The sequence below is a fragment of the Poecilia mexicana genome, unplaced genomic scaffold (assembly GCF_051168715.1).
Source record: "Poecilia mexicana isolate PSO_F unplaced genomic scaffold, ASM5116871v1 scaffold_4, whole genome shotgun sequence".
Taxonomy (NCBI): domain Eukaryota; kingdom Metazoa; phylum Chordata; class Actinopteri; order Cyprinodontiformes; family Poeciliidae; genus Poecilia; species Poecilia mexicana.
This window is the reverse complement of record NW_028263373.1, coordinates 23,630,802-23,643,825: the sequence shown is the minus strand read 5'-3', so window position 1 is coordinate 23,643,825 and position 13,024 is coordinate 23,630,802. Positions and strand designations below refer to the sequence as shown.

The 13,024-nt window shown below is 39.0% G+C and overlaps 1 protein-coding gene across 3 annotated transcripts in view; it reads right to left on the bottom strand.

Annotated features, from left to right (window-relative positions):
* Positions 1-12,314, bottom strand: part of ect2 (epithelial cell transforming 2) — a 61,167-nt gene extending 48,853 nt beyond the window's left edge. Inside the window, exons 1-4 of one of the 3 annotated variants that reach the window (XM_088005106.1) lie at positions 11,349-12,314; positions 10,915-11,072; positions 4,107-4,186; positions 1,302-1,394 (exon numbers count right to left, since the gene is read on the bottom strand). In XM_088005106.1, coding sequence (XP_087861232.1) covers positions 1,302-1,394; positions 4,107-4,186; positions 10,915-11,047 — 306 coding nt within the window. In that variant the 5' untranslated portion in view covers positions 11,048-11,072; positions 11,349-12,314. The remainder of the gene's footprint in view (positions 1-1,301; positions 1,395-4,106; positions 4,187-10,914; positions 11,073-11,348) is intronic. The other 2 variants (XM_088005104.1, XM_088005105.1) reach the window with 2 other exon arrangements.
* Positions 12,315-13,024: the final 710 nt, after the last annotated feature.

The following is a 13,024-nucleotide window of genomic DNA, read 5'->3' as shown; positions in this document are numbered from 1 at the left end:
ATTGGAAAACATTAGGTATGATTGTGTCATGTTTGTTCTCCTACAGAAACCATATTAAAACAAAAAATTTATTTCCCACCCCAATCTATTTCCATTTTCAAAGCTCCAGGGAGCCACAAGGGCAGCGCTAAAGAGGCGCATGCGGCTCTCAAGCTGCAGGTTTTCAACCCCTGTACTAAACTGACTGAAGATGAATACATAAACTAAAAGCTGGAGAACAGACATTTTTTATAAGCGTATCTGTGAGCCTGCCTCTTTATTATGAAATTGAATATAATTTCAGATCTTTGTATAACTGTTCTTCAGGTGAACTTAGAAAGTGAGCTATTATTATTATTATTATTATAGGTTAGTTTTCTAAACTACAAAAAAGTATCTGTTAGAGAAGCTCAAATATGAAAAATTGGACTGATATTGATATCTGATAGTAACACCGGTGTTATGCCAGATTTACCAATATTTTATATTATAAATTTTTTTATCCAATTACTCGATTAATCTTAAGAATAATCGATAGATTACTCGATTACTAAAATATTCGTTTACAACAGCCCTAATATGTACACACACACACGTACGTACATGCACGGAAATACATACACACATACATATATAATATTCTGAGTGAAAAATGATTCTTAAAAAATTGGCAATTAAAAATGTATAACATAAAATAAATATTCAATGCTTTTAAAGTGCCTGGACTAATACAACAGCGGTCCAATAGCCACATAATGAGTGGAATGGAGAGGTATTTATCTCAAATATACATGTTAACATTATGTTTTTGTCGTAATAAACCTGAAAGTTTGACATGAATAAATTTTCTTTATGAGAGTAAATTAGTCACTTAAACTCAGTATGAAAACTTGTCACTGGCAGCTTTAAAATGTAGATTTTTAAAATTAAAATCATTTCATGGTAAGTTGCAGCTCAAGAGATCTAAACTGAACAAAAATGTGGACTACCACTTACGATGAATTTGGTGTTTGACACATTGCCCTGTCATATGGGGTTTTTCATTTGTACCTAAACACAGGCAAACACTGACACCATAATTGGAAATCATTTCTGCTCAGGTTTTCTTTTAAAAAATGTTCAAAAGTTGCTTTGGACTTGGTTGTAAGTGTACAGACCTAATTTTAAATATTCACCAATAAATCTGTTCAGCATCAGTAAGTTAATCATGCAGAGTGATTGAATGAGTAACCAGTGTGAATTAAGGGTCATGCAGCATGTTCCAACGTCCCATCAAAGTGTCAGACAGTCATTCACACAGGAAGGCAGACACTGTACTGTACCATAGTGACTATAGATTTTATCATCATTTTCTCCTCGGAATCTGCCTCGCCTTCTCTTATCTTTACCACAGGTACCTCCATTACTGTGATGGCCTGGAAAAAAACCAACCAGCAGGACATGGAGGTCAAACACTGGCATTTAAAGAAAAAAAAAAAAAAGATCACCACAAAAGATGGGCAAATATGAAAGCTGAGAGAAAATTGCAGAAGGGAAAGGACAAATGCATACAAATTACCACCATGTGGGGACAAAAACACAATGAGGGGTGGATTTCTGGACACAGTGAGGGGCAGGTCTAAGAAGATGGGGCGGAATCTTTGTCCTTGCAAAGTTTAAAGATGGTGTCTTCAAACAAATATCACACACCTGAAGGAGGATGGACGAAGAGCAAAAGATCATCCTGTTAAAAATGTATATGATGTTCAAAGCCTCAGGAGGGAGGTGGAGAAAAGGGACAGATGCCGATTTGTTCTTGGGTCTGCTGAGAACAAACCTGAGAATAAACTGCAAAAAAATAAAAACCTTAGCCATGGTCTGGCTTTCCTTTCTACCTTACAATCTGCAACAAATACAAGCTGGGGGGAACCACAGAGGACCAGCAAGTTGGGCAACCTTCTCTGTTTCAGTGTGAAGTGATTTCCATAGAAGCATAAGCAGCCAAACCAAAGGAGAATAAGGGTTCAAGATAACTACAGCCCTTTCTCCATAGCTGTGGCTTTCACCAGTTCTCCCTCTGTCAGTCCCAGCCAGATTCTCCATTAGTGGATCCTGCACAGCGGGACAACTATGTGGGCAGGGGGGTACAAAACTGGAAGTAGCTCGGTATTGAGACTGCTTTAGTTGACCCGTCTCACCATCTCAACCAAACTGATCATAGCATGGTTAGACCTGGAAGGCCAAATCTTTTTATGAATTAGGAAGAGCAAATACAATATCAACTGGATGGAGCAACCTGCAACAAACAGATGGACCAAGAGATTTTGGAGAAACTGGTTGCCTAAGGGTACACTTGTAAAATGACATCATCAGAGCAACAAGCTCAGCTCCTGCACGCTCACGACCCACCCACGTTCCTGCCTATACTCATCCCCACATAGAGAGGAAGAAACTGCTAATGGAGACACACCCAACTCTGCTAGGACCAAACTAGACATTAGACTAACCTCCTCCATTTGGCAATGGAGGAGGTTAGGTTAAGTAAAGCTTCAGGACAGAATAATGGAAACACACCAAAAGTGTACTTATTTGTGTCAAAACAATAATAGGCCTGTCACGATAAACAATAAATCAATTAATCGCACGGTAAATGAAAATTATCGACCTCATTTTAATTTATCAGCTTTCTCGTTTCTTCCTGCCCTTTTCCCCATTCTATTGATAACATTAAATGAAAAAAAGGCTCAACTCTGGTGCTCTTCACTGACCCCTCCCTTCCTCATTTCCTTAGTGTAAAGCCCAGCTCGCACTATGCAATTTTAGAATTGTCGGCCGATCGTCTGCCCATTTTCAAAACCTGAGAGTAATAAGTATTACAGGTTCGATCTGGTTCACTCGTGCTGGGTATGATGTCCCGCCACACAGCAAGAGCTACACACCACACACGAACCGATTTCTCTCACCGACATTCAGAGTTCAGACAGAAAATCAGACGTGAATTTAAAGTAAACGAACGCCGGTGATGTATTGCCTTATTACCTCATTGAAGGAATTCTACCTTTTGTGATATTGGCTGGCTATTTATGTCACGTTAACGATGAACAGCTGAAAAGTTACCGGGTTTATCAACTGTGGTAACAATTTCACTCCAACTCCTCTCCTTGTCATTTCTGTGGATATTCCTCTCACGAAATGTTGAATAAACATTAATATTGTTTCCACATATCGTCTCCGATGTCCGCTGGACTGTCGTTGCGCTGTGTCAGCTGTTTGGGATTCTCCTCTGTGTTTTCCCTTCAGAAGGCGCAAAGGGATTCTGCGCTTTCTGATTGGCTACTTGTCACATTCAACAGGCTGCGTCCTCGCTCCCAGTCAGGGAAAACCCCACACGCTGCAGTGATAAACTGGCCAAGACAATCAAACATGTTGAATATGCCTGATTTAGATCAGAGCAGCCACGACGTTCTACCAACCCAATCAGTCGTAACACACCACACACTACAGGATGATCGTTGGCGTTCTAAAATTGTCATAAGGGCAAAATCAGGGTAAAATAAATTGTGCAGTGTGAACTGGGCTTAAGAGAGGAGTGAACTATGAGATCAGGATGTCGAATATGCCCATGTTCTCTATCTAAATCTAATGATTATTGAAGGGCAAGATAGTGTACAGACTTCGTAATCTGTACTCTTTTGGTTGAATATAGTTTTATTTCCACTTTGGTTTTATGTTGTGTTTAGTTTTTATTCAAGTGCATTTTTGTTAACGGAGACTGAGAGCCCATTTTATTTTTGGTTGTTTTGTTTATTTTGTTTACCACTTCCAGTGTTTAGTGATTTTTTGAAAATAAAGTGTATCTATGTTTGGCAGGATATCACATGCATTATTATATCATTACCATTACATCAGTTTAAAATGGTCTTCAAACAATATTATTGTTTATTGCAATAATTTTTAAGACAATCACCCAGCAAAATGTGTTATCGTGACAGGTCTACACACATATATATATATACAAGGGGTTCACCGATTTATCGGTGACAATTTTCTTCATTTTGGGAGATCGATGATCATCTGAATGTATTCAGATGATGCATTCTGAATGCACTCCATTCCATGATCACTGAATGGAAAAAGGATTGATGTACCTGCAGGGCTTTGACAAGAGCTTCATTTCTGCCCGCTTCTCCCACCAGAATAACTCGTGTCTCCACTTTGGGCAACATATCTGAGAAAGAGCAGAAGCAAAATTAATATTCAACTAGGGCTGAAACGATTCCTCGAATGATTCGAGTACCTCGATTACTAAAATTTCTCGAGGAAAATTTACCTGCCTCGAAGCTTCGTTAATTTATGTTTTATTAGTTAGCGCACCGTGTTCCGGCCGGGACTTAATTTGCGTTGCGCGGAGCTCTCACTTCCGCCTCTGAGTTGTTGACAAAAGTTAAGTCTCAGCGGCATAAAGTCCAATCTTCAGGATTGGCCCGTGGGGATTTTATTGATTGATGATAATGCCCGACTTTTTATCGTTTTTGGGGAACTAATAAGCATCCTTAAAATGACTGGGGAATGCCTGGAGTACGGCAGCATTTCTCCTCCGGGGCTGCTGGTTGAAAGCGAACGGCGGGAAGAGCGCTGAGGTGAGCGGATAGACTGAACAGGGCGGGCGGCTGAGTAGCTGATGCTTACCGTGTAAATGTAGCTTTACCGAAGAACCGCACAATAAATTTCATGTCCCGGTCTGAAGAAACGGGTGGCGGAGCGCATCGTACATGGCTAGTAGATGAGTTTCTGAGTGTGACCAGTGAAGGTGTCGTAAATATCCCGTATTGCTTCCCCCCGTGTTCGTCCCCCGGTCTAACGGTTCGTCAGTCCGCTGGTCTATTTCCTCCCCTCCACCCCATCTTACGTTCGTTCATTCGCCCTCTCCTCCCACTCCAGACGGCATTTCCCGTATTTTCAAACCCAAAGCGTGACAGGTTAGGTGGCAAGGTGAGTTTAATTAATCTATTAAACTCACTGAAGATGAATACATAAACTAAAAGCTGGATTGTAGACATTTTTTATAAGCATATTTGTGAGCCTTCCTCTTTGTTATTAAATTCAATATAATTTCAGATTTTTCTATAACTTTTCTTCTGGTTAACTTAGAAAGTGAGCTATTATTGTTACAGGTTAGTTTTCTAAACTACAAAAAAGCAACTGTTAGGGATGCTCAAATATGAAAAATTGGACTGATAGTAACACCGACCGGTATTATGCCAGATTTACCAATATTTAATTTTATAATTTTTTTTATCCGATTACTCGATTAATCGTAAGAATAATCGATAGATTACTCGATTACTAAAATATTCGTTTACAACAGCCCTATATTCAACCATTTTCTATCAAAGTAACAAACAAGGACCAATCAATTGGAGCGAAGACAAAATGACAAAAATTCTGTCCATAAATGGAAAACTTCAAAGAAACATAGACAAGCAAAAATCAACTTATTGTAATGACAACCTGGGGAAGCTGAATCTTCACTTCTAGTATTGCCATCAACAGATCAAACTTAATGCTTCATGTTTTAGAAGATCCATTTAAATATTCTCAAATTTCAAAATAAGCACTTCCACACAGATTGTTGATATTTAATTAACCCCATAACTAGGGGTGCACCGATTGCAGTTTTCAGGTCGATCACCAATTACCGATCTTTTAAAAAGCTTAACCTACTGATTCCGATTTTGGTCAATATAAATTTTTTTTTTGTCTGAAATGTTGCTCAATATAGCAAGAAAGTTGTTGAATTGGTTACAGTGAGGTCACTATTGTTAATTGTAAACATGCAGACATAACTTGGGGGGCTGGTCTGTCAGTCAAACTTTTCCCCCCGGAAAGCAAAAGAGGACAGTGGTTGATTCTTCGACCTTTGCCAAGCCAGATAACATCGGTGGATAAGATCGGTTTCATATGTAAAAATCGCCCGATCACAGATCTCCCAAAATTAAGGAAATCGGCATTGATAAATCACTGCACCCCCATAACTGCCACGAGGACAATAGTGTCCTCAAAGACTGGCATGTACAGTTGTGGTCAAAAGTTTACATACACTTGTAAAAAAACATAATGTTATGGCTGTCTTGAGTTTTCAATAAGTTCTACAACTCTTATTTTTCTGTGATAGAGTGATCGGAACACATACATGTTTGTCACAAAAAACAGTCATAAAATTTGGTTCTTTCATAAATTTATTATGGGTCTGCTGAAAATGTCACCAAATCTGCTGGGTCAAAAATATAGATACAGCAACAAAATTTGTCAATTTTGGTGATGTAGCGAGTTGTGTCAATCAAATTAGCTTCATGTCATGGCCTCTTCACTTCTTGTAAGTGATTCTGATTGACTACAGCTGTTGACTTCTCATGAGCCCATTTAAATAGGGCTCATTTGACCCAGTGATTAGACTCAGCTACAAAAGCTACAATGGGAAAGTCAAAGGAACTCAGTGTGGATCTGAAAAAGCGAATTATTGACTTGAACAAGTCAGGGAAGTCACTTGGAGCCATTTCAAAGCAGCTACAGGTCCCAAGAGCAACTGTGCAGACAATTATACGCAAGTATAAAGTGCATGGAACAGTTGTGTCACTGCCACGATCAGGAAGAAAACGCAAGCTATCACATGCTGCCGAGAGGAGATTGGTCAGGATTAGGGCTGTTGTAAACGAATATTTTAGTAATCGAGTAATCTATCGATTATTCTTACGATTAATCGAGTAATCGGATAAAAAAAATTATAAAATGAAATATTGGTAAATCTGGCATAATACCAGTGTTACTATCAGATATCAATATCAGTCCAATTTTTCATATTTGAGCATCCCTAACAGTTGCTTTTTTGTAGTTTAGAAAACTAACCTGTAACAATAATAGCTCACTTTCTAAGTTAACCAGAAGAAAAGTTATAGAAAAATCTGAAATTATATTGAATTTAATAACAAAGAGGCAGGCTCACAAATGTGCTTATAAAAATGTCTACAATCCAGCTTTTAGTTTATGTATTCATCTTCAGTGAGTTTAATAGATTAATTAAACTCACCTTGCCACCTAACCTGTCACGCTTTGGGTTTGAAAATACGGGAAATGCCGCCTGGAGTGGGAGGAGAGGGCGAATGAACGAACGTAAGATGGGGTGGAGGGGAGGAAATAGACCAGCGGACTGACGAACCGTTAGACCGGGGGACGAACACGGGGGAAGCAATACGGGATATTTACGACACCTTCACTGGTCACACTCAGAAACTCATCTACCAGCCATGTACGATGCGCTCCGCCACCCGTTTCTTCAGACCGGGACATGAAATTTATTGTGCGGTTCTTCGGTAAAGCTACATTTACACGGTAAGCATCAGCTACTCAGCCGCCCGCCCTGTTCAGGCTATCCGCTCACCTCAGCGCTCTTCCCGCCGTTCGCTTTCAACCAGCAGCCCCGGAGGAGAAATGCTGCCGTACTCCAGGCATTCCCCCAGTCATTTTAAGGATGCTTATTGGTACCCCAAAAACGATAAAAAGTCGGGCATTATCATCAATCAATAAAATCCCCACGGGCCAATCTTGAAGATTGGACTTTATGCCGCTGAGACTTAGCTTTTGTCAACAACTCAGAGGCGGAAGTGAGAGCTCTGCGCAACGCAAATGAAGTCCCGGCCGGAACACGGTGCGCTAACTAATAAAACATAAATTAACGAAGCTTCGAGGCAGGTAAATTTTCCTCGAGGAATTTTAGTAATCGAGGTACTCGAATCATTCGAGGAATCGTTTCAGCCCTAGTCAGGATGGTCAAGAGTCAACCAAGAATCACCAAGAAGCAGGTCTGCAAGGATTTGGAAGCTGATGGAACACAGGTGTCAGTCTCCACAGTCAAGCGTGTTTTACATCGCCATGGACTGAGAGGCTGCCGTGCAAGAAAGAAGCCCTTGCTCCAGAAAAGGCACCTTAAGACTCGGCTGAAGTTTGCTGCTGATCACATGGACAAAGATAAAACCTTCTGGAGGAAAGTTCTCTGGTCAGACGAAACAAAAATTGAGCTGTTTGGCCACAACACCCAGCAATATGTTTGGAGGAGAAAAGGTGAGGCCTTTAATCCCAGGAACACCATGCCTACTGTCAAGCATGGTGGTGGTAGTATTATGCTCTGGGGATGTTTTGCTGCCAGTGGAACTGGTTCTTTGCAGAAAGTAAATGGGATAATGAAGAAGGAGGATTACCTCCAAATTCTGCAGGAAAACTTAAAACCATCAGCCCGAAGGTTGGGTCTTGGGCGCAGTTGGGTGTTCCAACAAGACAATGACCCAAAACACACATCAAAAGTGGTAAAGGAATGGCTAAACCAGGCTAGAATTAAGGTTTTAGAATGGCCTTCCCAAAGTCCTGACTTAAACCCCATTGAGAACATGTGGACAGTGCTAAAGAAACAGGTTCATGCAAGAAAACCATCACATTTAGCTGAACTGCACCAATTCTGTCAAGAAGAGTGGTCAAACATTCGACCTGAAGCTTGCCAGGAGCTTGTGGATGGCTACCAAAAGCGCCTAGTTGCCGTGAAAATGGCCAAGGGACATGTAACCAAATACTAATGTTGCTGTATCTATATTTTTGACCCAGCAGATTTGGTGACATTTTCAGCAGACCCATAATAAATTTATGAAAGAACCAAATTTTATGACTGTTTTTTGTGACAAACATGTATGTGTTCCGATCACTCTATCACAGAAAAATAAGAGTTGTAGAACTTATTGAAAACTCAAGACAGCCATAACATTATGTTTTTTTACAAGTGTATGTAAACTTTTGACCACAACTGTAAGTGATTTTCTGCTGGCAGTTAAGGGTTAAATAAAGTCTATTCTAGCAGAGGCAAAAAGTTAGGACACTCTACCAGCTAGTTTTAACCTGTTAGGTAGAAATAACCTCAGTGTGTGGAGCTGCCCCAGTTCTCTCAGTCAGCTGTGGGATGTTTGAAGGGATTCTTGCATGTACACCCCGCTTCATGTCCCCCTTCTAGATCAAGATCCTGGTTGACTGACTGCTGTCTTTATTCTCAGCCCACCCACAATGGACTGATTTGGGTCACTGGAGGACCCAGTTATGCTTCAGCTTGAATCATTAGACAGAAGATATCAAATTTAATCCACAAGGACCCTCTGATTCACTGTGGATTAAATGATGGTGGTTGCTATAAGATTCTCTTCCTAGAATACTATATTTGGTTCATCCTTTCATGAAAGATAAACTTGCTTAGTCTTTTTCTGACTGTACAGGCATGAAATTTAAAGTCAAGTAGCTCAAACTTGCTGTGGGTCTATCACATTTCTGTGCTTCTGAATACTTCCTTTATCAACTTGCTGTCTGATTTCAGGGTGAACTTGCTTGAACAGTCAGACCTGCCCACCAGACTATTTTTTGGATAGTGTATAGGCTGGTTTCAGTTTGTTTTAGGGGCTGTTTGAATCCCTTACCACACTAATAAGCAGCTGAAGTCATCTCAACCCTTTATATCCAACCATGTTTACTCTCTCTCACTTCATCAAGCTAAATGTCTGAGGCTCAAACAGGGCAATCTCTCCTCAGAATGCTGTGTAAGTGTTCTGATCATGTGCTGCTGATTTGTTACACAATGTGAGACTTTAGTTGGGGTTAAATGTCGATGTGTCCCAATTTATTCCTAACCAAATTGCATTTATAATTAATTTTACATTAAGTTTCATGTATTTTCTTACTGCTTGTTTATATTACTCAATATTGTTAAAATTTCTATTTTATATTGTATTAAGGATTCACTAATAAACTAGGCCAATATTATTTATATATCTCCGTTTAAGAAAATGGCCGTTTATCAATTAATCATTAGCCGATCGCTAAAATAAGTCACCTTTAGATTAACTCAATTGATAACTTGCATCCTTAACAGATAGACATGAACCTGTTCTTAACCACCTCTGCAAAAGTCTGAAAATCATCCCTCCCTTTTTACTATGTCATGACAAAGGACTGACTGACAGAGGCGACCACCAGGTGATGTCTGCATTATCAATAGTCACCATACTGTTGCCAACTTAGCACCTTTGTCGCTATATTTGGGGGTGGAATCTGAATCAGCAGATCAGGCTTGATAATGATTGTAATCAGTCAAAAAACTGCAATCGGTGCGCCCCTGCAAACATGGCTTCTCTGCTTCTGTTCAGCCCACAGTGCTGTGCTGCATCACAGCAGACATAAACAACAATATGGAAATAATATTTGTTCATCAATATTGGCCCAGTTTTAGAATGATATGTTAAAATTACTAACAAGCCAATACCAACGTTGATGCTTATTAGGCCTGTCACAATACGTTTTTCTGGAGAGTCCAAGAAGTTAAGAAGTCTAAAAAAAACTGTCCTTCAAAAAAGGGGCTAGTTGAGACCAAAGCACTAGACTGAAAAATTTAGTCATCCAATTTTTGGTAGAAAGAGAGAGACAAAAGATAAAAACAAATCTTTGAGCTTGTTTTAATTTATCATGTGACCAGTTGATTTACTGCAAAATGCCTAATGCTTATATGTCGTGGATCTCTAACACATCATTCTAAAACTGGGCCAAAGGTGTTTGAGGAACACACAAGTCAGGGCAGCAGGTGATGGCTGGTAGAGCAGTAATCTACTTCAGGATCTTTGCTACATGTCACCTATTAAAAGCCACAAGCACCATAAATCTCTAAATCACTTTTCACACACCATTAACAGTTCTACTTATTCAATGTTTCTGTAAATTCCCATATCACACAGTGGGTATGATAAATACAGGATATGACAGGAATCTGAGAGACAGTCCTGATCATCACTCGGCACAATAGAAAAATAAAATGCCAGACATATGAGAGAAAAACAGAACTAGAATAAGTAACATCCGCTGCCAATTCTCACTCACCTTCCCCAACTTCACTGGTCATCCCCACGAAGCACTGGTCCTTAGTGGTTTCAACAATCCTGGAGTCATAGACTGAAGAATCCACCAGCAGACTCCGGGCATGCCCCAAAGTCAGCATGCTGCTTTCAGCCATGGCAGGAAACCTGAGATGTTCAAACCTTTCAGGGAATGAGCAGAAACACAAAAGAGGAGAACACTGATGTTCCTTGCTTTGCAGCAGTTCATAAATTGATTTGGTAAACTTTAAATAGAGAGGGAAAAGAATGGCGAGATATATACATTTTAGAATAAAACGCCTAGAGAAATAAGAATAACATGAGGTAATAGTTGTGCATGCTAAGTAATTAAGTTTAATGCTTAGTCAGCGGCTATATAGAAAATGAAATTCGGATTCAATTCCTTAAATCTGAATAAAAAGCAGACCTACAACTTACCTTCGATTAAGTCTCTAGCTAACTTAGCTAACTGCTGAGTTGCAAAGATAACGAAATGGAACTCCGTTATCTCCTCTTAACGTCTCTTCAAACCAGTTCGTAAGGTTCTCCCCAAAAAAAGCTCCAGCACCAGTCAGTCTAATAAGCTTTTCTGTTTGCTTACATTTATTTACCTCAGTGAAATTGTCAGTATTCTGTTAGAGCTTAATTCAAAAATGAAGGCTAACAACAGAGCTGCGTATTGATTGGTTTGGAGTGATGGAACGCCTTCTTGCTTCCGCTTAGCGAGGCTTCTGATTGGTCCGTTTGTTCAAATTCACAATGCACGCCTCAGACAAGGGACAGTTTTGTTACATTCAGGTGCTATCGGAATTATTTTATCACTTACGTTACTGTATGGTGATTTTACTTAATTTTACCTTTTTTATGTTACTGTTAAATAACACCCACCAGTACTAATCAACAAAATAACCAGCTTTATTTTCTGTATTATGGTAAATGATCAACAGCGAAAGTAAAAGCTATCTCCATTCAAAGAATTAAGCATAATTAATGTTTTTTTTTGTTGTTGTTTTTTTTTTAATTAGAGATACACAACATGAGTCTTATGTCAGTGCATAAGATATGGATACTTAATGTATAGGTAAAGAAGAATCACAACATTCAATGTAGATGCACCAGCTGCAAGTGCTGTTTCTGACAGCAGAAGTATGGCAGTGAGAACAAAGAATATGCTCCATGACTACTGGAAGGCAAACATTACACAAAGTCATTTCACAAGTAACAAGTAGGTGCATAGGTGGGTGGAGTACCCAAAAATTGGACTCAAGTAGGAGTAGCAGCACTACTACAACAAAGTTTTACTCAAGTAAAAGTAAGAAGTATCCATCTAATAATTACTCAAGTAAGAGGTGTAAAGGTAACTGATCAGATCATCTAATTTAATATCAGATGATATGACTAAACCTGACTGTTTAGTCAAAATGATTTTTTACTATTTTCCCTTCTGGTTCCATCAATAAATATCAGTAAATTAAAAAATATGATTAAATGCAATCACTGTGCACAGTTCAATGACAAAAATACCAATAGTTGATTTCCTTTTTCACCCAGGACATGATTTTTCTCTAAATGACAGCCAGGAACATATTTTATTCACCCTTCCTTCCTGAAACTTAACTAGACATGTTTGAGTTATGGCAAGGTCAACTATCTCGAAATTGCTATTAATAATTTTTGCTTCTTCAACAATTGTATAAAGGACATGTTTTTTTGATGGAGGCATCAAGTATTTTCAAGTCCATGGACTTGAAATAAATAAAAACATAAATAAATAAATAAATAAATAAATAAATAAAAACTACATTCAACTGCAGTTGAATGTAGTTTCAACTACATTATTCAGATAAACAATTTACTTCTCACCTACAAACATAACTACAAGACTATAGAAATAAATAAAAACATAAAACACAGCTATGACAACTCACTGTTTTTAAAATCAGCCATGTTCAAAACCTTCTGTAATTTTAGAAAGTCAAGCCTTAAAATCATAGCTCTTTAACTCAAGTTGGACCCAGGTCCATATGTTAGGAGCTAAGTCTACACCTCAAGTTTTCATATGAAATCAACAGATTTGGTGCTCTATGCTGTAAAAAAACAATTACTAACTGGGC